Genomic DNA, 26806 nt, shown 5'->3' with positions numbered 1-26806 from the left:
TATTAACAGGGTCTTTCTTCCTGAAACAATGAACAAGTCTGCGGCTCTCCAAGCCTTTGTGTGAGAGGAGGAAGTGAAGGCACAACTTGAAATATGGAAAAGAGGAATTTGGAGAGAAAATTTTGAAGTCTTTGTCTGGCAACATATAAGTGAGAAGGTCCCTAGGCTTGTCATATTGGGTTAAATTTTTTTTTTAGGCAAATTCCTATCTTTATATCAGAAAAAGGGGCCCCAAAAAAAGCACATATAGAATAGAACAAAAGAACATTTAAGAATCCCAAGATTCTGAATTTAATACTTTGGGATTCTTAAATGAATGCGATTGGGAGTGAATCAAAAGAATAATTCATTTTTCTTAAATGGATTTTAATCATGGCTTCATCTTGTGTGTTTAGTATTTGACAAGTTTATTAAAATGCAGAATCCTGGGCTCCCCCCACCCCAAATCTTGATTCTTTAGTTTTTCTTTTTCTTCCCTGTTTTTTTTTTTTTTTTTTTTGGAGACAGAGTTTCAGTCTCATTTCCCAGGCTGGAGTGCAATGGCGAGATCTCAGCTCACTGCAACCTCTGCCTCCTGGGTTCAAGCAATTCTCCTGCCTCAGCCTCCCAAGTAGCCAGGATTACAGGCATGTGCCACCATGCCCCACTAATTTTGTATTTTCAGTAGAGACAGGGTTTTGCCGTATTAGTCAGGCTGGTCTCGAACTCCTGACCTCAGGTGATCCACCGACATTGGCCTGCCAAAGTGGTGAGATTACAGGCATGAGCCACCGCACATGGCCAATTCTTAAGTTTTTCAACCATGGCACTATTAATATTTTGGACCACATAATTCTGTGCAGTGGGGCCGGGGGTGTCCTGTGCATTGTAGGTCTCTTTCATTGTCTCTTTCTCTCTCTCATACACATACCCATACCCACACATGCATACACACCCACTCACCCACCCACACATATTCTCTCCTTTTCACCAAATATTTTTAGAAATATACCACTAGTTCAGGAAAAGACCAGTCTGAATTAATAAAAATCTGAGAAATAAAATGGTCAAAAATCTTGGGAAACAAGTTGGCACCACGTTCATCCCCACAGAAAGCAAGCCATACTTCAAACCATCCTGAGTCATGGCTAATTTGAAGGACATTGGAGGACCCAGTCTATATGCAATCTTTTCTTAGGTTGCAGATGTCATTTGCATGAAATGTACCTGCTCTGATAAAATGCCTCCAAATATGCCAGGCATGATAAAACTTTTTTTTGAGGCAACAGAAATTTTGCATGTGGTAATAATGTATCAACTTCACTTGCTTTAATTCATGTGTTTAATTTGTCTAAATATTTCCCTATGTTACTATTTACTTGATTCATTTATTGAGGAAACCTCTTCAAAAGTAGTAAAGACTCAGACTACCACCCAGTCTTGTTTGACTTATCGCCACATCTGATTTACTGGTGTTCTTCCTACTTGTCCTGTGGGCAACATCTTCAAGGTTTTTTTCCAGCCTGCTCCTAAAATCCAGGCTTATCGTAGAGACTCAAAAGGAGCATGCTTCTTAATCAGGGGGAGATAGCCTGTTTATAAGCCACAGGACATGTACAGTGAATCTAATGGGGCAGGCCATTAGACTTTTACTTGGCAAGGAAAGAGAATGAGGTCAAAAACCTAATACACAGCAGTCATTTTTTGACAGACTATTATGTACCTCAAGCCCCTTATATACTTAATCTTTACTATAAACATGCGAGACAGGTTCTGAAACAGGCTCCAGGTAAGCTTGTCCAAGATTACCCTGGAAAGTCAAGGGACTGGGATATGAAATTAAGATTTGTATTCTTAATTCCTCCATTATGCTGCAATTATAGAGCCATTGTTTTCGCTTTGATGTCTCAGGTCTGAGTCTGTTGAATTTCAGGTTTCATTCAAATGGCATTTCTCTAAACAGTGATATGACATGGATCTGCTCAAAGCTATTGAACCTTGTTGCTATTGCAGTCAGGCTGTTTTTCGTATAAATTAGGAGAAAAAGCCGGGCGCGGTGGCTCATGCCTGTAATCCCAGCACTTTGGGAGGCCGAGGCGGGCGGATCACGAGGTCAGGAGATTGAGACCATCCTGGCTAACACGGTGAAACCCCGTCTCTACTAAAAATAAAAAAAATTAGCCGGGTGAGGTGGTGGGCGCCTGTAGTCCCAGCTACTTGGGAGGCTGAGGCAGGAGAATGGTGTGAACCCGGGAGGTGGAGCTCACAGTGAGCCGAGATCGCGCCACTGCACTCCAGCCTGGGCGACTGAGTGAGACTCCGCCTCAAAAAAAAAAAAAAAAAAAAAAAAAAAAAATTAGGAGAAAAAAACAGGGGTCTTCATTTATTTAATGTTGAATTTGGAACCTTATGTCTGACTTTAGGTTACTTTCTTTTCTTCGAAGATTGTGACCTTCCAACCCAGCAGCCAGTACAAAGCAAATACTGATCAGGGTTAACAGGCATGAGCATCAGCCGGGCTGCACTGTCACATCTTGGGTGTTCAAGATTAAGGGTGTGGAGCGTACATCCTACGAGGATAGTTGCCAACTTGAGAAATGGCCCCAAATCGAAAGGCCCAGAAATGGATGCAAAACAAGAAGGAAAAACAACAACAACAAAGTCATGGTCTGGAAGAGCCCATGAACAAACTGTGCTCAGAGACATATCTGCCCTTGGTTCAGGTTGGTGTCTCTTTAGGGCATGGCCTCGTCCCACTTCTTCACCTATAATTACTATGTTTCAAATCACTCAGGTGTTATCTCTCCATGAAGCTCTCCTGACTCTTCTTGCCTTCACTTATCCTTCCCCACTCTGAAATCGTATGGCATTTATACCTGACTCAGACGATCTTGTTCTTTATTATACATTTATAAACTCTTTTTTTTTTTTTTTTTTTTTTGAGACGTAGTCTTGCTCTGTCACCAGGCTGGAGTGCAGTGATGCAATCTCAGCTCACTGTAACCTCTGCCTCCCAGGTTCAAGCGATTCTCCTGCCTCAGCTTCCCAAGTAGCTGGGATTACAGGTGCATGCCATCACACCAGCGAATTTTTGTATTTTTAGTAGAGACAGGGTTTCACCATGATGGTCAGGATGGTCTCGATCTCTTGACCTTGTGAACTGCCCGCCTCAGCCTCCGAAAGTGCTATGATTACAGGTATAAGATACCACGCCCGGCCTATTATACACTCTGTTATATACTTGCTGGACTCTTTCTCCAACTGGATTTTAAGCTCCTTAAGGACAGTGACTAGGAGACACAGTAGGAGTTCAAGACATACTTGATTGATTTCCTGATTTTTGGACACTTTGAGTGTGAAATAACAGAATTTTTAAGTATCTAAAAGAAAACAATCTTCATGAAAAGTTCTTCATGTTTCTAAAATTTGCTTTGTTCAAAAGGACAAATCTCTTTTCAATACTTCCCTTAAAGCAGCACTATATTAGTAATTTTCTCAACCTCTGGCCGGAGTTTGGTGAAGAAAAGTGAGGCAGTTAAGACTACAGAGACGGCTGTATTTAAATATCTGGTGGGCGAGGACTCTGGATGTTTGACCATTTTCTATAGTCATGGAGCTCACCAAAGTTTACCATTTGTATAGGAATCTTTTAGCTGTTGGATGGAAAAATCTCTTTCCTGTGAAACTCCATGGAATTTCTGCTTCTGGCTCAGGCAACAGTTATTCATTGCAGACCATGAAAACTTGTGACACAGGTGTCCAAATGGGCACCAAATAAGTGAGAAAAGAAAAGTCTCAACTACATATTTTAAAAGTATTTTTGATTCCAGGTGATGAACTGGGCAGGCTGTGACTGGCATTGACAATATCCCTTTACTCAGACCCAGGGGATCACTTTTGATTGAAAAACCTTGTCCTCCAAACCAGCTTCCCAAGAAACAAACACAAGTCCAAGACCTTACTTCATATTCTGGATATCCACACGTTCCACCTGCATCTCTATTTTGCCCAGTGATAGTTTCAGCCTTTAATTTGAGCTGCTGTGTAGGACCTGGTTGAGGACTGGAGTTTTATGTTTGAATATAAGGCCCCTTTTCTGGATGAATTCGGCCATCTCTTCTTCCCCCTTTCAATCACCTGGGCTTGGTCGAGTGATAAACATGTACCCCTGGATACATGTTGTCTCAGAGGAGCCCCTTGGTTATAACGAGACTGCATTAAAGAGCCAGTTCTCTAGGAAGAATCTCAAATTAGTTAAAAATGTTTTCATTAAGCTTCCACTATAAAACAGCTAACAATGAGCACTGACTATCTGCTAGGTCTTCTGCCAAATACTTTACAAATATTATTTCATTTAGTGTTCACAATACTGATAGATGTAAATTTTTATTATCTTAGTTTTATTGATTGGGAAACTGAAGCACAAAAGGGCTAAACAATTTTTTTTTTTTCCCCCCGGAGATGGAGTCTCACTCTGTCACTCAGGTTGGAGTGCAGTGGTGTGATCTCAGCTCACAGCAACCTCCACCTCTCAGGTTCAGGCTGATTCTCCTGCCTCAGCCTCCATAGTAGCTGGGACTACTGGCGTGTACTACCACGCCCGGCTAATTTTTGTATTTTTAGTAGAGGCAGTTTTGTCATGTTGGCCAGGCTGGTCTTGAACTGGCTCTCAAGTGATCCGCCCGCCTCTATCTCCCAAAGTGTTGGATTACAGGCATGAGCCATGGCACCTGGCTAGGGGCTAACCAACTTATCAAGGTCATATAACCAGTACACAGCAAAACGGATTCCCTGATTTTTCCCCCTCCTCCCTAAATCATCTTCTCCCTCTGTCTTCCTCCTGTCTGGCAGCTGATGGCAACTCCATCCTTTCAGTTTCTTAGGCCAAAACCCTTGGGACATTCTTGATTCGTCTCTCTCTCTCTAAACCCTACATTCAATGCTTTGGAAAATTCATTAGCTCTGCTTTCAAAATATATCCAACTCTGACCACTTCTCTCTACCTCTTTGCCCTCCCCTGATTCAACCTATCATCACCTTTTGCCTGAAGTGTTGCCATAACCCTCCTAACAAATCACACTGTTTCTATCTTTGTCTCTTTGTCTACCCATAGCCGAGTAATCTTCCAAATAGAGGTCAGACCATATTGCTCCTCTGCTCAAAAGCCAAAGTCCTTCCACAGCCCTGCACATCCCATCCCCAGGCACCTCACTGCCTGCTGCTATCCTGAGAGGGAATGAGGACAGCAGCAGGCATGGAGGTGCCTGGGGATGGCAACTCCCTACCTGCTCTTCTGTGAACACCAAGGATCGCTGGCCACAGGGTCTTAGCATGAGGGCTCTTAGTTTGGGATATCCCACCCTTCTCCACGCTCCCATAGCCTCATGGTTAACTTCCTCACTATCCAGGTCACTACCCAAATACCAGCTTTTCAATGTATCCATGACTCTATTTACAACTGGAACCTACTCGCCTAGATAGTAGGAAATCCTCTCACTCTCCTCTAATTATCCTATAGCATCTATTACCTTTTACCATAGCATGTAGTTTGTTTACTATGCTTATTACTCATTGTCTGCCCTTCCCCCATCACACAGGTATTTTTATCTGTTGTGTTCTCTGATATATCCCAGGCACCCAGAGTTGTACCTAGCACATAAATATGTCAATAAATATCAATAAATATGTGTTGAATACATGACTGAAAGAACACATATCAATAAATATGTGTTGAATACATGACTGAAAGAACTTGGATCACAAATCTTAGAGTGGTTATAATTTTGTTGTAAACTAATACAGCATTCTCACATGAAAATGGAATAATGCAGAATATATTATGAGGTGGTCTTGATCAAGGGTCAAGTGAAGAGCAGATGTAGTGGCATGTGCTCAGATGAGGGAGATGTAAGATGTAACTGGAGGTGGTGTGGGTTGGGACGGTGCAGTGGGACTCAATGGGAAATTCTTTTAATTTTGCAATGCATTGGCAAGGACACCTTTTCTTCTTAATTAGAGGCCCATGATTTAAAGTTGTAGCCCTGTATTTTCCATACCACAAATTTAGTACTGAGATGTCTCCTCTTCCCACTTCCCCTGCTCTGTGGTCTCAAAGGCAGTGGCTATTTCTCGGTGGTATGGTCAGACATAATGAGAAATACAGATCCAACTGTTGGATCACTCAAAAGCTGGGAGGAATCTGGAATGGAGTTATTTGATTTAGAGTATTTTAATCATTTCCTGCAGGTTGGCAGGTCCCAGAAGGGTCAATTTTCAACAAAATCAGACAGGATACACTTGAAGAAATTTCAATGCTTCTGCATACAGTTTTTAAAATTTGGTGGTGTCCTACTCAGGCCTACAGACTGAGGGTTGACCAGATGTCTGAGACATGGACATTTCTCAGTGGTAACACTTCTCTGACACAATCCTACTTTCTTGCTTTGGTCAAGTAAAACTTTCCCATCATCTGTACCATTTACAATGGGTTACCTTGCTTTCAAGAAAATTGGTTTGCTCCTCACACAAGATGAAAATTGGCATTGGGGGCATTAGGAGGGAGACTGTTGTGTATCATGAAGACTGGCTTCCTGTTCTTTTATGATAATCCATTTCTATATTATCTACATTCAGTGCATGCCTGTTCTTTCTTGTCCAACTGTGATGGTATTAAGGACACAACTCTAATTACTGAGGGGTTCTATCAACACAGCTTCCAAAGGCCAATGGGGAAGTCACTATAGTATAATAACTACCTAAGCTGACCATCAGGCCAAATATTAGTTTCTAGAATGAGCTAATGAAGAAATGTATTCAGTTAAAGAAACTGAATACGCCGACAAAGGTTATTTTGGAAATGCTCACGTTAGGGGCTGATGTCTTTTTTTATTTTTATTTTTTTGAGACAGGGTCTCACTGTCACCCAGGCTGGAGTGCAGTGGTGCAATCTCAGCTCACTGCAACCTCCGCCTCTCGGGCTCAAGCCATCCTCCCACCTCAGCCTCCTGAGTAGCTAGGACTACAGGCATGTGCCATCATGTCCAGTTAATTTTTGTATTTTTTGTAGAGATGGGTTTCACCATGTTGCCCAGGTTGGTCTTTAACTCCTGGGTTCAAGTGATCCACGCACCTCGGACTCCCAAAGTGCTGGGATTACAGGCATGTGCCACTGCACCTGGCCAATGCTGAGGTTTTGACATGAGCTAACTAAGCCCCGACTGCCCCCTGACAGGTTGAGCTCTGAGACACTGACAGTGGGCAGGACCAAATCCAGAGACTGATGAGTTCTCAGTCACAGCTGCACATGACAACTTCCTGAGGGGGCGGTGGAACCACCAAAGCTGGGGCTCATGCCAGAGGCTTAGGTTCAGTCAGTCTGGCATGAGGTCAGGGCACCAATCTTATTAAAAAGCTCTCCAGGTGATTTTACATATAGCCAGGAATGAAAACTACCTGATGCGAAGGCTCCAGAGAAGGGCTATCTGAGGAGCTGGGAGAGAGAATGCAGTCCCTACTCTTGCCTCACAATCCCTATTGCAAGGGCTCCTTCCCCATTCTCTCTCCTGCTTCATCAGTTTTGCATTTTCTCCTTATTTCCACAATAATAAACAAGTTGCAAATTCTCCCATCCTAAATAAAATGACCTCCCCAAACTCCACATTTTTCTTCAGCTCATACCCATTTTCCTGCATCCCTTTAGAGATGAACTGCCTAAGATGTTCTTTTGTATATGCTGTCCAATTCCCTTCCATCCATTCTCTTCTAAACCCGCTTTATGTGGGCCTCCACCCTCACTACTGCACAGACATAGCCCATCTTACCATCTGCTTAGGCCAGTGACTTTAGATCTCCCCTTCAACAGAAATGGGGAAGCTAGAGAACTTAACACAGACATGCCTGACACACTCTGGGGTACAGCATACCCCAATCCAGCCTGGGGCTGGTCGAGCAGTGCTGGGATCAAAGCTCAGCAAGCAGAACGAAGAACTAAAAAACTTTCCAGGGTACCTTTGGAGAAGACTGCTGCTTAAGAAACATTGATGGTGACAACGATAATGAGATCTCTAGGAAAGGGAAAGGTTATGACTTACACAGTGTGTGGTGGTGATGATGACAGAACTGGAGATAAAAGAGAGGCCATCGTTCATGCTGACCTGGAGTGCAGCTTTCCTGCAATGACAACAAGGGAAGCAGATTCTCAGCATGGTGTGCAACGAGCAATAGGCTGAGAGCCAGACACACAGGTCTCCTTTGGGCTCAGTTCTTAACTACACTTGAGACTGGAGTCTCTTCTCCAGGGGAGGAGGGGTCTAAGATTCCTCTTTTGTAAAATGTGGAGGGTAGTCTGTATAGCCCATCCTCCTCTAAAGTTTAGAGAAATGTCAGGATATGCGTGGCCGGTGTATTAAGGCAGTGCATTCAGATGTTCCGGCATTGCAGTAAGTGGCATTGAATGGGCAAAGTTTACTTTCATTTAACTTGCTTGTCACATTGTAGTTGGGCAAAGTATTCTTTAAAAATAGTCCAAGTCAATGGGGGATAAACTGGGCTAACTATAAATGTGATATTCTACTGCTGTTATCTGGACTCTCAGTGATTTGATGGGGGTGACTTTGTTACCATCCAACAGACTCACAGAGGTAAAGCAGAAGATGAATTTGCCTTCTATCTCTTCCCACTCTAAGACACTCACCGGAAACTGACCTTATGTTTTGTTGCATTTTGCATCATGGACACTGAGCTAAATTGTGAAATCAGGGGCATCACAGATTGATGCTGGGCAACCAGAGTTGGAGGTTTTACAATATGAACACACGATTAAAGGCAAAATTCAGATGAACAAGTTCAACAGTTTTCCCTTAAAGCCTCCATTCTTTGTCTAGCCTGTTATAGGCACAGTTTTGGAGAGGTTATTTTTGTTGTTGTTGTTCTCTGCACCAGCATTGCCTCATTTCCCACATATTTCTTTTCTTGCTCAGGGTGCCCATTCTCTTTCTTCTGTTGATGGTTTTGATCTCATCTCATTAGTGCTTATCATAACTGCATCACCATGAGATTTTCCCCCATAAATTAGTTCAGGGAACTTTTTCTGGTCTGGGTGAACATCCGATGCTGTGCAGAGTAGAGGAAGGAGCACTGTGTGGGAAATCGGAAGGTGTGAATCTGAGGTCTTGGCTTGCCATGAATCAGCCATGGCCCAACGTGGCCTTTTTGAGCCTCCCTTTCTCTAAGGAGGAGATAACAATCATCTAGCAGGGCAATGGTGATGACAGAGCGAGGTCAAGTGTGTGAGAACTTTCTAGAAGTGTAGGTGTGATTAAGCCAGACAGACCTTGGATTGAGCCCGGACTCTTCCACTCACTGCTTATGACCTTAGGCAAGCTATTTAAAGTCTGGCAGCCACAGTCTCTACATCTGTAAAATTGGGATAGTGGGAATACCTGGTTAATGGGGAACCTGGGGGAATGAAATGACGTACTTTGTAAAACACTTACGCTGGTGTCCGGGTCACTGTAAACACTGGCTCCATCATAAGCTAGAGGAACCTAGAGACAGGCTGCACTTTCTCTAGATGCTTGCTTTTCCCCTGTCCCCCCATACCTCCTTTCTCTCTTCCCTGGCTGGAAGGTTCTGTTGCTGGTGAAAACTTACATGCCAACTTCTTTTAAGATAGGCGCTGGACACAGTAAATAAGTATCTTCCACAGAAAAGGGCTTCTCATCTGCAAAGAGGAAATCACTGGATTAAGAAGAGGGAGGTGAGTTTACAATTTCAAATTCAGTGACTTCTAGAGAACATCAACCAAGTCCAGGGAGATACCAGAAAAACAAAAATCATTTTGAGCTTAAAAACTCTTGAGCTGCAAAACCCATTAGCAGTGAACTCAACTGCTCCTGCCTGAATCATAGCTTCCTGTGGTACGTGCAGTCGAGTCAACTGGTGAGAAAATAGTGGGTGAACTCCTAGATAGAGCAGGAATCACTGAGGGGAAACAAGAAAATATTAGACTGGTCCTAAGGAGTTCCATATCTAAGTCTAGTTTGAGAGAGAAGCCATATTTGTGGAAAAAGTTTGCTGACAAATGACTTCACCAAAGTATCACTGGGCTTCATAAGACAGGGAGCTTCCTCTACACGGCTGTCATAGTCAGGTCATAGGAAAGCACAAAACATGAGGTATGCTTTTGTGCAGAGATGAGGAAGAGACATTGAGCAAAGACAGGGCATACTAAAGGCATGTTCCAAGGTAGGATATAAGAAGGATTTGAAAAGATCAGTATAGAAAGTTTGGTCAAGTTCTTTGAGTTAGCCTGAGGGATTTGGACAAAGTTCTGTAAGTTATAGAAAGAACTTTGGTGGGTTTTTGAGTAAAACTGAAGTGATGGTTTTGGAGGTTGTAACAGATAGAGCTGTAGAAGGTGGATCAGAGTGGGGGACTCTTGGGGTAGGGAAGTTCTTGTACTTATTCTAATGGATGACCAGGAAAAAGCTTAACATGGCTTTAATTCAACCTCCCTAAGAACTTCATTGTATCCCAGTTTCTGGGGCCAGAGGCAGGGTTGAGAAGTTATTACACTAAGTATATAATAGTCCTTCCTTCAAGCCTCAGCTTTTATCGGGTACATGTGCTGTACAAAAAGGTTGTGGTAGGGCCTATAGATGAAATGAAGATGAATAAGATCTGTGTCATTAATCAGGCTGTGACTACAAGTTCCTATAACTAGAAGACACAAAGGAATACATATATTATTAAAGGATAATATTCTGCTTTTGTGGTGACACTGATGTCTCTTATGATATCTGCAAGTCATGACTGCAGAATACAGCTGATATTAAACTCTTGCCTGAGTGAAGGTTAGGAAGCTGCCTGGGATGGGAGTTAGAGGACACATCTGAGTGCTAAGCACAACGTCCCCATTGGCAAGAGGAGGAAGAAGATGTACAGGAAAATCTTCAAGTGGTGAAAAGTTAGGGAGGTTATTTCAGGTCATTTGTGTATTCGTTCATGCAACAAATACTTATTGAAGACTTACTATATACTAGAGATGTAGGCTGATGTAGGCTTTGAGAGGAGAAACACAGTCTCTGCTTTCATGGATTTTATAGGAGGCAGGAGAGACAGTTATTTAACATTATTAAGAAATAAATTATTTGAGTGTGTCCCACGTGCCAAGCAATGTGCTAAGACTTGCAATGAACAAAACAGATAAAGTACCCTGTCCAAGGAGCCAACATGCTAGTAATTACACAAATTGTTGTGTAATTATAATTGTGATGAACACACAAAAGGAGAAGGAGGGGGCTGGCCCTCATCTGGGAGGTCAGCAAATGCTTCCCTACCCCACCCCACGCTCCGCCCCAGGAAAGGCTATTTAAGCTGAAACCTGAGGTCGGGTAAAGGGGTAGAGTGGGAGAGGGGGAGGCATTGCAAAGATCCTGGGGCAAGAAGGACCCCAGATCTTTTGAGAGCTAAAAGAGGGCCAGTGAGGGCTGTTGAATCTAAATGAGACAGACAATGGCTCAAAATGAGGCTAGAAAATGCAGCAGGGCCAGATGACCACGGCCACATAGGCCATGATGAAGCTTTTGAAATTTTTCCTAAGCACAACAGGGAACTACTGGAGGTTACCCCCATATTTAGAATCAGCTGTTGGCAGATGATGGATTGTTGCAGGAATGGTGACACTGTGTTGAGTAAAATTATAAAGCACATGGTGACAGTGTAGGATCATGCAGTACCTGAATTGAGCATTATTATTATTATTATTTTATATATATTTTTTCTGAGATGGAGTCTCACTCTGTCACCTAGGCTGGAGTGCAGTGGCACAATATCGGCTCACTACAACCTCCGCCTCCCGGGTTCAAGCTATTGTCCTGCCTCAGCCTCCCAAGTAGCTGGGATTACAGGTGCCTGCCACCACGCCCGGTTAATTTCTGTACTTTTTTAGTAGAGACAGGTTTCACCATATTGGCCGGGCTGGTCTCGAGCTCCTGACCTTGTGATCCGCCTGCCTCGGCCACCCAAAGTGCTTGGATTACAGGTGTGAGCCACCGTGCCCGGCCCAAGCATTATTATTTTCAAGATGTCCTTCCATCTGTGATGATAATACAGGCAGTCCCCAACTTAACAATGGTTCCACTTAAACAATACTGTGACTTTATAAAGGTACTTTCAGTTGTGTATATTAATGGTGAGTACCCATGTATATTAATGGTGAGTACCCACACAACCATTCTGTTTTTCACTTTTAGTACAATATAAAATAAATTGCATGAGCTATTCAACACTTTCTTATAAAACAGGCTTTGTGTTAGATGATTTTGCCCAACCATAGGGTAATGTCAGTGTTTCAAACATGTTTAAGGTAGGCGAGGCTAAGCAATGATGTTTGGGAGGTTAGGTGTTTTAAATGCATTTTTGAGTTATGGTATTTTCAACTTATGATGGATTTATCAGGACGTAACCCCATCTTAAGTCAAGGAGCATCTACAATGACAGCCAGACTTGCCAGGTCATGTTGCATGCAGGCGGTCTCTCAGCACTTCCTGTATGTCACTCAGTCAAATTTAAACTTCTAGCAGAGCTATCAGGACGGTGTATTATTCCTTTCATTTTAAAGGTGAGGAACACGCATAGAGAGATTAGGTAACTTGTCCAAGGTTACCCATGGGAGCTTGGATCTGCACCCAGGCAGTCTGGCTGCAGAGTCTGTGTGATTATCTAATAGGCTATAAGCACCAGCCTTGATAGAAGCTGCGCTTTGTTTCCTTGTAATGACAACCTCGTGAGTTAAGGCAGGGCAGGGATCATTAGGCTCATATTTCAGATGCAAAATGGAGGCTGAGGGAGATGACAGTGATCTAAGGTTGCACCAAAAGCCAGAGGCAAAGCCAAGACTGGAAATGAACTCTGCATTTACCCTTTCCTCACTAAGAGACTCTCCATTCCAGGGAAGGCTTCTATTAGAGAATAAACTGAACTTGGGACAGGCGTGGTTGACTCAAACCTATATTTATTTCCTCGTGGCCATGGCTTATCCTGTTGCACATGCACCAGCAGTACCTGGGAATACAGATCCCTGCCCACAGAGCCAGCCCACAGAGCCACGGGGCCGCCACAGAGCCGCCACAAGAGGCCTTGTGACTCTGGCTGCCTTCTGTGGGAAGAGTTGGGTCACGCCGAGGAGAGCATCCGAGGCAGCGCACTGCAGCGCCACAGCCAGGGAGACTCCAGGCTGGCATGCCCTGCTCCTGGGTTAGCGCCTGGCCTCCCTTCCGGCTGCCTCTGGACAACTCTCTCCTCCCTCCATCCCAACTGGAAAGGAGTGAGAGGGTTAGTGTGGCCCAGGCCAGGCAGACATTTCTCACTTTCCCCCTCCTTTCCTTTTCCTCTTGTGCTTGGGAGACCAAATATTTCTGGAGCAAAACAGAGGAAAACCTCACTGGGAGGCCTGCGAAGGCTTTGCCGAGGCTGTGGAAGACCTTCCTCCACCCGAGTGTATCAGCCTCCCAGGCTGTGGGCCTGCTCTGTGGAGCTGGCATTTTCTCCTCTGAGAGGATTGTTTGGTTTGGAGCCTGTTTTCGTTTTACCACAAAAATGAGTGACTTTTTTTTTTCTCTCTCTCTAAACAAAGGAGGACCATTTGGTTTCTATAACTCAGGTCATCTGACTCCTTCCTGGAACTCCATTTGGGAGGCAGGGCACAAAGCCTTCCTTGCCGCACCTCGGCCGTGCCACGTTTGGCCCCAAGGCCGTGCCAGCCTCGCTGCAGCATGTGTCAAAGCCAGTGGTGTCATGATGTATGTGGGGCCATGATCCACTCCTAGGACAGCCAAGGCCCCTGCTGGTCCACCCTCTAGGTGGCCAATTTCGCTGCTCACTAGCACCGGGTGGGCAGGGGAAGTGGAGGCCAGGAGCTTGGACTGGCCCACTTGGCTTTTGTTTGTAACTGGGGAGAAAATTAGGGAGGGGTAGGAGTTTGAAATCAGACATTCAATGAAAATTTTATTTTTATGTTTAAATTTTTGTTATTTTCTTTTGAGACAGAGTCTCACTCTGTTGCCCAGGCTGCAGTGCAATGGTGCGATCATGGCTCACTGCAGCCTCAACCTTCTGTGCTCAAGTAATCCTCCCACCTTGTCCCCCCACCCCACCCCACCCTAGTCGCTGCATCACAGGAGTGCGTGCCACACCTGGCTAATTAATTTTTTTTAAATTTTTGTAGAGACAAGGTCTCCTAGGTTGCCCAGGCTGCTCTGGAACTCCTGGGCTCAAACTATCTGCCCACTTCAGCCTCCCAAAATGCTGGGATTATAGGTGTGAGCCACTGGGCCTAGCCAAATGTAATTTTTAGATAATCTTGAAATATAAAATTCCTTTGTCCATTACCAAAGATATTTTAGAATTCTGTGTGTACCTATGACATAGGTTTACCCAAAGCATCTGTCTATAGGAGTTTGACAAGTTTGATCAGGATTTGGGGATTTATCAGGATTTGGAGGCCAGTGAGTGTCATTATCTCAGAGTGTCAAACACCCCAGACTTGGGAACTAGGCATCCCTCAAGCTGCATACCGAGGGGACAGAGAGGGGCAGAGGATATTTCAGATCACACAGAGTCAACTCTGGGCCCTTCTCTTACTAGTGTGTGACTAGGGACATACATTCTCCATCTATAAACAGTGGTGATGACATTGTGTGGGGAGTAAATAATATTGTATTCAAGTACAAAGCATGATACTTAGTGCTTAAGCATTCAGTAAATGTTATTCTTCTTTATTACATGGGTCTCCACACCTTTAAAATAGACTACATGGATGTATGGTTTAAAATCAGAGGCATTAAACATTAAAATGTTCAAAATGCCTGATTGCTTAATTATATCATTCTACCAAATTAACATCTTTGTAGACATCAGGAATTAATAGGGAAATGAAAAGCTTTAGTGAATTTGTTTGTGTATATAGATACACACACATATACACACACACATATGTATACACACATGCATGCATGTTGATTTTTTCTAACATCATATACTCATGATCTTGTTTGATGCTTCCACAACCCTCTGAGAGAGATATGATTTACATTTTGAGAACCTGAAAGTCAGAAGGGTTAGTTAATTGAGTTAGTGCTGTACCACTTGTGTCAGAGCCAGAATTCAAACCCAAGTTTTGTTGAAACATCTTGCCCAAGGTAAGCCCAGCTAGTCTTATAGTGTAGCTGGAAGCATACCAGGAGCTGAGGCTTTTCATATTGACAATTCTGGAGGCACATGGCCAGATCTTCAATGGGCAAGGCTGGATACCAACAGGAGCTTGCCTTCCAGGAGAGGGGGCTAGGGATGAAGAGCTTGACGAAAAGGTTCAGGTGTCTTTTCAGAGGCCTTGATCATGCCAACTAGCACGAAGCCAAGCTCTGGAAGCATACACTCATAAGTGTACATTTACAGGTGTAGACCTTGGAACAATGTAATCCTTTTCAGTCTGGCAAAGAAGAAGGTTTCCAGAATTCTTCCCTGCAGTTTGGTGGCTGTCTAATGGATTTGGGATAAAACCAGGGTTGAAATTCATTAGCCAGTTCAAACACCAATCAGAGCAAATCCTTTTATAAGGGCGGATTAAATAATTCAAATACTTTTTAAGTCTTGGCAATCTTTTCTAGTTATAAATATTTATTTCTGGCAAATAGGAAGAAAAAAATAATCCCTAGTCTTATGGAGGCAGTGGGAGGGTGTGTTGAAACCCTCCAAAGCTGATGTAAGCCCCGAAGTACAGCTTACATTCCCATAGTGACATTTGCATTAGGCAGTGGGAAAAACAGTGGAGGTCAGGGACTGAAATGAGCTTGCCTTGCTGTTTCTCCTAATGTCCCCTGGGTCTAGGGAGCATTTTCAGGGCATTCCAGAGCCAAATATAACTGTTCAGCACCAAATTATCAGCTGGTTTGGGAATGTGTCTCCAAATGATGGGACAACAGACAGGCTAGAGTTAGGCTGAATATTTCTACCTCCTCGCTGCCTCCAAAAGTAACCAGCTTGAAAAAAGTTAGACTTGTAAAATATTGTGCAAAAATCTGAATACAATTATATTCAGCAGGACTCCAAGTTGGTGAAATTCAAAGAATCTGGGCTGAGCTTTCTGGAGCTCCAGGCAGAATGGAGGTGACTGATTGCTCAACTGGGGCTGCCTCATCGATAATTCACAAATGTGTGTGTGTGTGTGGGTCTTATTACAAAGCAAAATGGGACCCATTGCTGAGAGCAGAAAGAAATGGACCATGTATCAGGCCCGGAGCTAGAAGCTTTTCAGAGATGAGTGAGATAACAAGCTTTTGATAGAAGACATTAAACTCTAAACAAAGAGATTTTGAAAATGGAGAGAATGGCTTTTACTTGGAAAGGCTGAACAGTGGTTGTGAAGTCAAGGAGAAATGAGAAGATTCAAAACTGAATGGGAAGGGATGGCAGTGAAATGTAGGTTGGTTGGGCCAAGTTGGGAGACATCCTCAGAATGAGTATACCCACTGTAATGTCCTCTTGTCTTGGGCTAAAGCTAGAGGAATGCCTTTAAAGTGGCAGAACCAAGCTGGCCACCATCCTTTTCCTTAGACATGGCCCATACCCTCGCTCACACCTCACCTTTTCCCTGATCTGGGATTGTTACAGGGTTTCCTTGGAAGCCCTCCCTGGCTAGTTGCCATGAGATCAGGGGATGGGCTTGGCCAACAAGTTCCAGGTAAGTTTCCTGGGTCTGTAGCTATTTTACCAGTTCCTAATGCTATAGGTACCCAGGACATGTCTTTTGATTTTCCATTCTGTTCTCTGGGGAAGGCTGGAGTAGAATGGAGAACACTAAGAGCCTGAACTCTGGAGACCCAACACAGCCCTGCCACTAACTGGCTGTGTCACCATGGACAAGGTTTTTCACTCTGTTCATAACTCAAAATTGTCATCTATAAGATAATACTTCATAGGCTGTTGTAAATTTTAATGAGATGATATTATTTAAATGCTTAGCACTTAATAAGCACTCAACATATAACTGTCATTACTAAGGTGGAGTACTGTTGGGGTCATTGACCAAGGTACCTGCAAAACACAAGGTGTGAATGTGTGCACAAACTGAGTGAGTCTTGCAACCTGTCTATTAGGTTGTGTCATGGCTTTACAATATTGGTGTGACAAGAAGCAAGTTATTTATCTAAATAGGATCTTTGGACATGAGTATAGTACAGTGTTCTCAAATGGGGGTTGACTTTGCCCCTCAAGGGGCAACTAGCAGTGCCTGAGCAGTTTTGGTTACTGCAACTGGGGGAGGAATGCTATTGGCATCTAGTGGGTAGAGACCAGGGATGGTGCTGAACATCCTCCAATGCACAGGACGGGCCCCTCCCTACTCCCCAACTATAAATTATCCAGCCCAAAATGTTAGTAGTGTTGAGGTTAGAAAACCTGGCGTAATGTCTACCATGGCTTTATATGCTTCTTTAGCCCACTGTAGAGGGGCCTACAGATATAACTGTAGTTCACAGCCCGCAGGGTACTGGTGTAATGCTCAGAAAAGTTTAGAGGTGTTATAAGGTGATGGGTAGAAGAGAGAGGAGGTAACAGCTAGAGAGGCATTGGAAGACAAGTCCTGGTTGGAGTAAGAGAATGTCTCCTGATAAAGCCCTCCATGCAGGCTTGAATGGGTCCAGGTTTTCTTAGGGGTAGATGGAATTGCATCTGAGCCACTCTGCCTGGTGGATGAGACATTCCAGCAATGGACCTTATATTGCTGCCAAGGCTCTGACATGACATGGATGGGAGGGCTGCAGAGTCAGAATACCTTACATACAAATACCAATACAGGACTCAGAGTTGTGGGCAGTCTTGGAAGGAAATGAAGTGGGTTATTATTGTTACTGTGTTCACGAGGATCAAGATTACATCATGGCCCCAGAAGGAGAGGAAGTAAAAGGTGAGGCACCATGAGTCCATTCCCAGACGAGTGCAGGCCCAGGATCTAGCAGCCCTGCAGATCTCTGGATCGTCTTTTGGGCTACACACCCCAAGTTCTGCACAAGGTTGTGACCTCACAGCTCTGGGCACACACCAGCATTGAGAACTGTTTGTCAGCACAGCTGGTCTGCCTTCTCAGGATGTAAATTATTATCTACCCATATGTGTTGTTATTTGTATTAATTACAAAGTAATACATATTAGTATAAAAGCCTGGGAAATACAAAGAAGTATATAAAAAAGAAATTAAAATCCTTGATAATTCCAACTTCCACTGGTAAAATTAATGTCTTGGGGAATACTGTTTCAGAATTTTTCCATGCATAGTACTTTTAACATAATTGAGATTACACATAATTCTGTGGCATTTGGCATTTGTCTCTGAAGTTAACAGGGTAGTTTTAGGTAGTGTGAGGAAATGAAATGAAGCTAATGGGGTTCAGGGTTCTTGCAAAGAATTTTCTCCTCTCAATAAATCCACACCCAAAACAAATCTTGACTGTTGACATTTACAGAACTTACAAATTATCTTCTAAGCGAAGCATCAGCTTTTTAAGATTTTATAATCCTGAGGTCAGAATAACTGCAGCACTTAAAACAGCTATAATTTGCTAAGAATACAAATGTTAGAAAAGCTTTGTTTTCACTCGGTAGAGGATAATTCAGGGTTCAGGCACAAGGTATGTGTCTCTGACACACGAACCGTTGTGGCTGTATACAAATTTGGAATAATTTTACCTTTGGAATTGGAACTGAGTGGCAAGTCTACCAAAATGGCTAAAGCCTTCCATACACTCATGGCCACAGGTTCTGGCAAATGCTGACTGCTCTTAAAGGACACAAATTTACAGAGAAACTCAGAGGAGAGGTGGGAAGGAGACCTTGGGCACACACCTGGGCCACTAAGGTGCTGTGGGATGCATGCTGGCTGCCAGAATTGAACTGCATGGGGGACAGAGCCACCAGGAGCACTTTCTTCCTTTCCCTTGGCAATACCCAACTTCCGTCAATGATGTCGAACAAATATTTTAAAAATATCAGTTTGAAGGGACACAGACTACTAGCCTGCCTGGGGTTCCAGGAGTATGGCCTGTCTCTGAGTTAATCACTTTCTCTTCCATCATCCTGCTGAAATGGCAGAGGAGCAGTATTGCAATGGGGAGAGGCAGCATCCACCTGCTGGTCACCTTACATGAAAGCTGAGCCATGGGGTGCAGAAATGGGGGGGGGATGCCAACTTTCCCCCACAGGACAGCAGGACTAGGGGGTAGGTGGGTTTCAGAGAAGTTCACAAGCAAATCTCTCCCAGCCATGCGTACAACAAATGCAGCGCATGCCTGGAGTCCTCGTGGAGCTCACGATTTTCACCTGGAGTCAATTTCAAACTTGGTAGAACAGGGGAAACATCAAGGCTGACTGTCCACCAGGGACTGGTGCAGCTAACTTTGAACGGTGTCAACTCGCCCCCAGAATAAGCTCTTTTACTCCCAACTGAAAACCCTGCCACCTAGTTACCTCTAGTGACAACTTCCCTTTTGTCCCCCAAACATTCTAGATTTTGGCAGTAAATTTCAATGTATCCATATTTTTCTAGGACTGAAAGATGGGAACATCCACTAACACAGTCTCTGCAGGAGCCACTTCAAAAATCAGTGGGCAAAAACCAGAGCTCTCTCTGAAAGAGGGCCAAAGGGGAAACACCACCAGATACACAAAATGCTCCTGAAGTTCGAGAAAAAGGGCCACTCAGGGAATGAGGAGAGGTGCCTTACCTGTGGTCACACAGCCAGCTGCAGACACTGACCTCTAATGCCTGGGGTTCTTCCTACCCTGGTCTGGGGTTTTTTCTCTTGATCTAGGTTCAAGTCTTGACTTCTCTACTAATGTGCCCTGTGACCTTGGGCAAGCAGTTAAATCTCTCTGAGCTGCGATTATCTGTCGCAAAATGAGGGGGATCTGTTGAAATCAGCATCTCTGAATCAGGCACACATCTGTCACCTGGGCATTTGGAGTCAGTGAACCCAGGGATCTTTGGGGATCTGTGTCTTGGAGGCAATGTAGAGAAGCAGTCTAAAGCCTTTGGAGTCTGACTGCCCAGGTTTAAGTCCTTTCCACCCCTGCCATCTGCATGAACTTGGGCACTCAATCTCTCTGAGTTCGTCAGCAAAATGGGGATTTAAATAACTCCTCCCTCATTGGGCTGCGGTGATGATGAAATGAGATAATACAGGAGGGTGCTTGGCCCAGCACCAGGTGCAGAGTAGGTACTCAACAGTCAGTAGCTGCTATCACTTGGAGGAAGCTCCCTGGGGATTCTGATGGGCATCCCCATGAAGAACATGAGACTATACGCTCCTTTACGTCTCTTCATTCTGAGTTGCACAAATAGCATTTCATCACCTTCACATGATATCAAATCCCTAGGGATGTATCGAGATTGTGTTAAGTACCTTTGATCAATATATGGCAAGACTCTAACCCATGACAAAGGAAACAATAGGCTTTCGTTTGGGAAGTTTATGTTCTCCTGCCCTGGATCCTCCCTCCCCATCTGCACTTTAATGATCTCCTTAGGGTGCCCACAGCAGCCCTGCAGCCCAGGTGTTTTCTAAGATGAAGTACAGTTTCTAGAAAATTGGGCAGATTTTTGAAAACAACACCCTCTGGAACATCTACGTTTGAATGAGTGTTGTCTCTCTTCCCCCTAGGAAGTTGAACCCCCTCTTCGGAACTCCTAGAACTGCCTCCCTGACTGATGTTCAGTTTGGGGAAATACGTTCAAATGGGACAGAGCTTTATCCTTTGAGAGTGTGCAAAAGTAAACCAGAGCCATGCCTGGTGAATAGGATTGAAGATCAAGTTGAGAAATAAAATTTTGCATCAAAAAATAAAGTATGCCTATATCATGAATCTGATTTCTCACATGGCCTATAAACTCAATTTTAGTGAGTTTGTTAAAAATCAGTTTCTTTTGTTTATAGTCATACCTCATGCGTCTCCATGCAACACCAGCATAGTCTAGCATGTTTTTCATTATTGCATTAGTGAAACGTCCATTTTTAATTTCCAGTGCATAAAATGGATCACTTCTCAGCTCATACTCCAGTGTCTCCTTTTTAGTTTGAATCTCTCTGAAAGTGGATCTCCAGTTGAAAGTGTATCTTTTCTTGGCATAGTACACTGAATACTAAAGGAGGAAAAAGTGCAGCCAGAGTAAATACAGTTTGTGTGAAGATTTCCAAGATATTTTCTTGTCCAGCAGAGTTCAGCCTGGTGACTGAGGAACTAACCAAATGTTAAACTTAAGATGTATTCTAGACCTCAATAATTAGCAAGAATTTAAAAATTAAGTTTTAAATCAATTTTGTGGATTTTTTTCTGATTACGTCAGGGACATATGATCCTAGATAACTCAGAAAACACAGATAGATGGAAAGAAGAAAGTAAAAATTAATAGTGGTCTCATTCAGAGGTGACGGCTGTTGACATTTTGATGTATATCTTTCCAGTCTCTGTCTGCATATAAATATGTGTGTTTAAAAAACAAAAATAGTATCAGTGTATTGTTCTGTAACTTATTTTCAACACAGAATGCTATATTATTAACATTCCCCATTCCCTGCATTAGTAATTATTCTTCTACAACATTGTTTAATTATTTAGGGGTGAAGTATAATTTATGTAACAGATTACCTATTGTCAGACATTTAGGTTTTTCTTTTTAGATGTTTTTCTTTTAGATGTTTTTCTTTTAGATGTTTTTCTTTTCCCTCTCTCCCTCATTCCCTTGGTTATTTCCAGTTTTTCTTTTGCTATTAGAAGCAATATTGTGATGAATATCCTTATGGCCAAGTCTTTGTAAACATTCCCAGTCACCTCCTTTTGATGAAGCTGAAATTGAAATTCTGGGTCAAAAATGTATAAAAGCAGTTGATTTATTTAAAAAATTGTCTTCCTAACGATTTAATGGTCTCTCACTGATGATGAATGAAAACACCTGTTTTCCTACAGGTTTCCAAGACTGAGCATTGCAGTTTTGTTAATCTTTGTCAATCTCACAAAGTAAAAATGGCAATTGATTCTTTCAATTTGCATTTTCTTGGTTATATGAAACATTTTCTACATGCTTATTAATCATTATTTTCTTAAAAATTTCCTTTGCATATCTTTTACTGACTGATGTATTCACCTTTTTTTAAAACTGATTTTAAGAATTGTCTTTATACTAAGTTTATTGACCCTGTGTTTGTTATATATCCTATTTTTTCCAATTTTGTTTCCCATTTCTTTTATTGTAGTAGGGTTGAACAAGAGAATTTTAAAGTACGTGCTCAAACATTCAAATTTTTCTTTCATGGTATGCTCCTTCATGTTTAAAACATTCTTCCCAACTGGAAGATTATATAAATTTTTTTGTTTCCTTCTAGAATTTTTACATCTTCATGTCCCATTAAAATTTTTCCTTCATCTGGAATTTGTTTGAATGAAAGGTGTGAGACTAAAAATGAAGTTAACTGTTTTTCCAAGTGGTTAGCCAGTTGTCTCAATGTCATTTTTTGAATAATCCACTCTTTCCCTATAGATTCGAAAGGCTGCCTTATTTTATACTGAATTCACCTAAGTGTTTGGTTCTGTTTATGGGCTTTGTTCCAATGCTCAGTTCACCTATTGTGGTGTGATCTTACATTGTTCCAATTACTGCAGCCTTTTTATACATCTTAAAATTGGCTAGGGCAAGTTTCCACATTTTTCTTGGCTATTCTTGTGTGTTTATTCTTCCATATAAACTTCAGAATTATTTTGTTAACTTAAAAAGTCCCATTGGAATTTTGATTTGGATTGTAATAAAAGTAGATATTAATATGAAGACAATTGATATCTTTACAATACCCAGTTACTGCTCCATTTAATAACAGTGATGATAATACAGTAATACCAGCAGCCAACACTGACTGACTGACTCTTAACTGTGCATCAGACCCCATTCTAAGCCCTGCCTGCCACATTTAAACCTCATAACAATCCAAGACATAGTATAGCTATTATCGCCATACTCATTTTACAGAGAGAGAAACTGAGGCATGGAAATGTTAAATAAGATGTCACAGTCGCACAGCTAGATATGACAAAGTCAGGACTCTGTATCCCTAGTGGTCTGGCTCCAGAGCTTGTAACTATGCCATGAGTCTATGGCTTTCTAACTCTTCACACTTTCTTTATATCCCTCGGAAAGTTTTGTGACTTTCATCATATACGTCTTTACAAATTTGATTAAATTAGTTCTTGTTACATTTTATTTATCTGCCCATCAATGATAGACTGGATAAAGAAAATGTGGTACATATACACTATGGAATACTATGCAGCCATGAAAAAGAATGAGATAATGTCCTTTGCAGGAACACGGTTGGAGCTAGAGGCCATTATCCTTAGCAAACTAACGCAGGAACAGAAAACCAAATACTGCATGCTCTCAATTGTAAGTAGGAGCTAAATGACGAGAACACACGGACACAGAAGGGAATAACACACACTGGGGCCTACTAGAGGGTGGAGGGTGGGAGGAGAGAGGATCAGGAAAAGTAACTAAAATGGGTACTAGGCTTAATACCTGGGTGATGAAACAATCTGTACAACAAATCTCCATGACACAAGTGTACTTATGTAACAAACCTGCACTTGTACTACTGAACTTAAAATGAAAGTTAAATAAATTAAAAAATTTATTTGTTGTTGCTATATTTTTCTTGTGATGTTTTCTAATTGTTATTGCTGAACACTGGCAAAGCTACTGATTGTTATTTTGAAGTCATCTAACTTAATTACCCTCTTGGTAGCCTACTAGTTTGGTTCACTCTCTAGTTTTCCAGGAAGACACAAACATTATTTTAGAGCAATGACGTTTGGCTGCTTTTCCTGATGTATTTATATCTATCTGATGTATTTATATCTATCATCAGATTTCTGGTGTTATTATAATGTTCATGGCATTGTCTAATATGGTAGTCACTAGCCACATGTCACTAGCCACATGTGGCTATTTGCATTTAAGTTAATAAATAAAATTACTCATTCAATTCCTAGGTTGCACTAGCCACATATCAAAGGCCCAGCAGCCACATGGGGCTTGTGGCTACCATCTTAGAACATTTCCATCATTATAGAAAGTTCTATTGGACAGTGCTGCTAGAACTTTCAGATCAATATTAGATAATAGTGGTGAAATGGATTGTTCCGCTTTTTTCTTCTGAACTTTAAAGTGAATTCCTCTACATAGTGATTTTTTTATTAGAATGATATTGAGTTTTGAATTCAAATATGCAGATACATTTTTATGTTAAAGGAGTCTTATCCTATTTGTAGTTTACTAGAAATATATTTTTTAAAAAATTAGGAACAGATAATGAATTTTAATATCTTCCTGGCATCAGTAACTTTTGCTATATGAGAAACAAATTCCCCCTCTGTCTTCAAAATTGTCTTAGCTATCTTGGTCCTTTTTAAATACATTGCTGGATTTTGTTTGCCAATATTTGATTTAGATGTTTGTCATTAGTGAGCTTGATCTCAAATATTCTCTACTTTTAGTGCCTTTGTCCAGTTTTTTTTTTTTTTAACCAAGATTATGTTATTATCATAGAATGAATTTATATGCTTTTTCTTGGCTGGGTGTGGTGGCCCACACTTGTAATTCCAGCATTTTGGGAGGCTGAGGTGGGTGGATAACTTGAGCCCAGGAGTTCTAGACCAGCCTAGGCAACATGGTGAAACCCCATCCCTACAAAAAATACAAAAATTAGCCAGGTGTGGTGGCTCACATCTGTGGTCCCAGCTACTCAGGAAGCTAAGGTGGGAGGACTGCTTGAGCCTGCGAGGCAGAGGTTACAGTGAGCAGAGATTGTGCCGCTGCACTCCAGCCTGGGCGACAGAGCCAGACCCTGTCTCAAAAAACAAAACCAAACAAAACATTTTCTTTATGTCTTTCCTCTGGAAGAGTACATATGTGATATGGGTCATTTGTCCCTTAAAACTTGGTAAAACTCAGGTGAAAAAAATCTGGATGTGGTGCTTTGGTTGGGGGATGGGATGAAACTTCCTCAAATTCCCTTCTCGTTCATATAGTTCATGTTCATCTGTGTCTAATTACACTGTTTAGTCCATCCATGAAGTTTTATTTCAGTGAATAAACCTTTTCAAAACTAGAATTTACACTCAGTTCTTCTGCAAATCTGCTTTTGATGAGTATTCTTTCCCCTATGATCTGTTTGATCTCTTTATACATTTTAAACACGTTTATTTTCCATTCTCTTTCAAATTTGCTCTCTGATCCTCCCTTTGTGCTTGTTCTGTTTGTTTCATTCATCTTGACATGGTTTGTCATTGTGTGCCATCAGCCCACCTTTAGGGGGTTGTTTGCTGCAGGCATGCTGTGGGTGTGGGCCATGTGGAAGCCTTCCACAGGGTGAAGCTGCATAGCCTCTGTAGGGCCACAGAGATCAGGAAGGTCATGGACATATTTTGGGGCTAGTTTCTTGATTTGGTGCTTCTGTATCACATGGGGGGTGTAACATCATTACACCTGTGGATTTGCATCCCCTGCCTGCTTCCTTGCCCAATTAAATGCTTGGTGTAGCCTGCTGGAGCTTGATTTCTTCAGGGGGCTCTGCTTTTGTGTGATGCCTTGGCACAGACCTGAGATCTGGTGTCCTGTATCTGCATCAGCATCGGGATCACAGCCTGCAGCCTGACCTGGAGCCCCTGTGACTTTGTTTCTTAACTTGGGTTTTTATTCCCATTTAGTTTCCTGTACTTGGAGATTCCCACTTCTTTCCTTTGAGTGAGGCCACACGATATAATCTGAAAAATCATATTTTATCCAGAATTTTGGATCTGTTTTGTTGACCACAAATCTAGAAACTGTCTTCGATTTCTAAGTGGTTGATTTTTTAAGCAAATGCAAGGAAATTGGGAGAGAAGCATGTATTAACCTATTTTCTGGTTATGCTTATCATCTAAGAATGTGTCTAAACAATTTCTACTTTTGGCATTAATCTACTGGTATTTTTATTCATGTCTTAGAATGATCAATTTGCAAAGTTGTTCACAGTCATTTAAAAAAGTATTATATGCCCTATATCTTTAGAGCATAAAGATACATGCTCCAGATCTCTAATTTTTAAATTAAGTTCTAAGACTTGAAAAATCATATTAATATCTCCCACTATCCACATAATTTTAAGTTTGTTCTTTTGACAGATTTTGCTTCACATAGCTTGTTATTGCATTATTTGCTGAAGACCCTGAGGTTGGCCTCATGTTTGAAGTGGCTAGAATCACACAGCCTTAGCTTCATTATTGGGCCTTCAATTAAGTCTTTCTCATTAACAATATCACTTATGTTCTCTTTTTGTCACAAAATTCAATGCTGCATTTAGGAAAAAGAATCTTGAAAAAAGAAATATGTGATATAAAAATAAGAACAGATAACATTTTAAAACTTGGGGTATAGAGGTGGGGAAGGAAAATGGGAAAGGTAAAGGAATCTAAGTGTATTTTATTTTATAGGGAGGAATCAGTGGAAACTATGACATTTATAAAGTTGACAGAAAAATGTAGATGTAAATGTGCTGCATTTTAAAATTTGCTCATCTTTTCTTCCTCCACATGTTCTTGTTCAGATTATTTTCTGCATGGAAATGAACAGGTGAATTACTAACTAAAGGCCAAGTATTTTCCTCAAACGCTAATATTATTAGGAATAAAAATATTCCTAATCCCCTTAGAATATTTTTAATAGCTGTACGCTTGAGTTTTTGGGTGT

The 26806-nt window shown here is 42.0% G+C and overlaps 1 protein-coding gene across 3 annotated transcripts in view; it reads right to left on the bottom strand.

Moving 5' to 3' along the window:
- Positions 1-26806, bottom strand: part of ANTXR1 (ANTXR cell adhesion molecule 1) — a 266535-nt gene that overhangs the window by 147389 nt on the left and 92340 nt on the right. For all 3 annotated transcript variants that reach the window (XM_007970383.3, XM_007970382.3, XM_007970384.3), the window contains exons 11-12: positions 9631-9700; positions 8070-8148 (exon numbers count right to left, since the gene is read on the bottom strand). In XM_007970383.3, coding sequence (XP_007968574.3) covers positions 8070-8148; positions 9631-9700 — 149 coding nt within the window. The remainder of the gene's footprint in view (positions 1-8069; positions 8149-9630; positions 9701-26806) is intronic.

The sequence above is a fragment of the Chlorocebus sabaeus genome, chromosome 14, assembly GCF_047675955.1.
Source record: "Chlorocebus sabaeus isolate Y175 chromosome 14, mChlSab1.0.hap1, whole genome shotgun sequence".
Taxonomy (NCBI): Eukaryota; Metazoa; Chordata; class Mammalia; order Primates; family Cercopithecidae; genus Chlorocebus; species Chlorocebus sabaeus.
The sequence above is the reverse complement of the archived record's forward strand: the minus strand, read 5'-3'. Positions and strand labels throughout refer to the sequence as shown.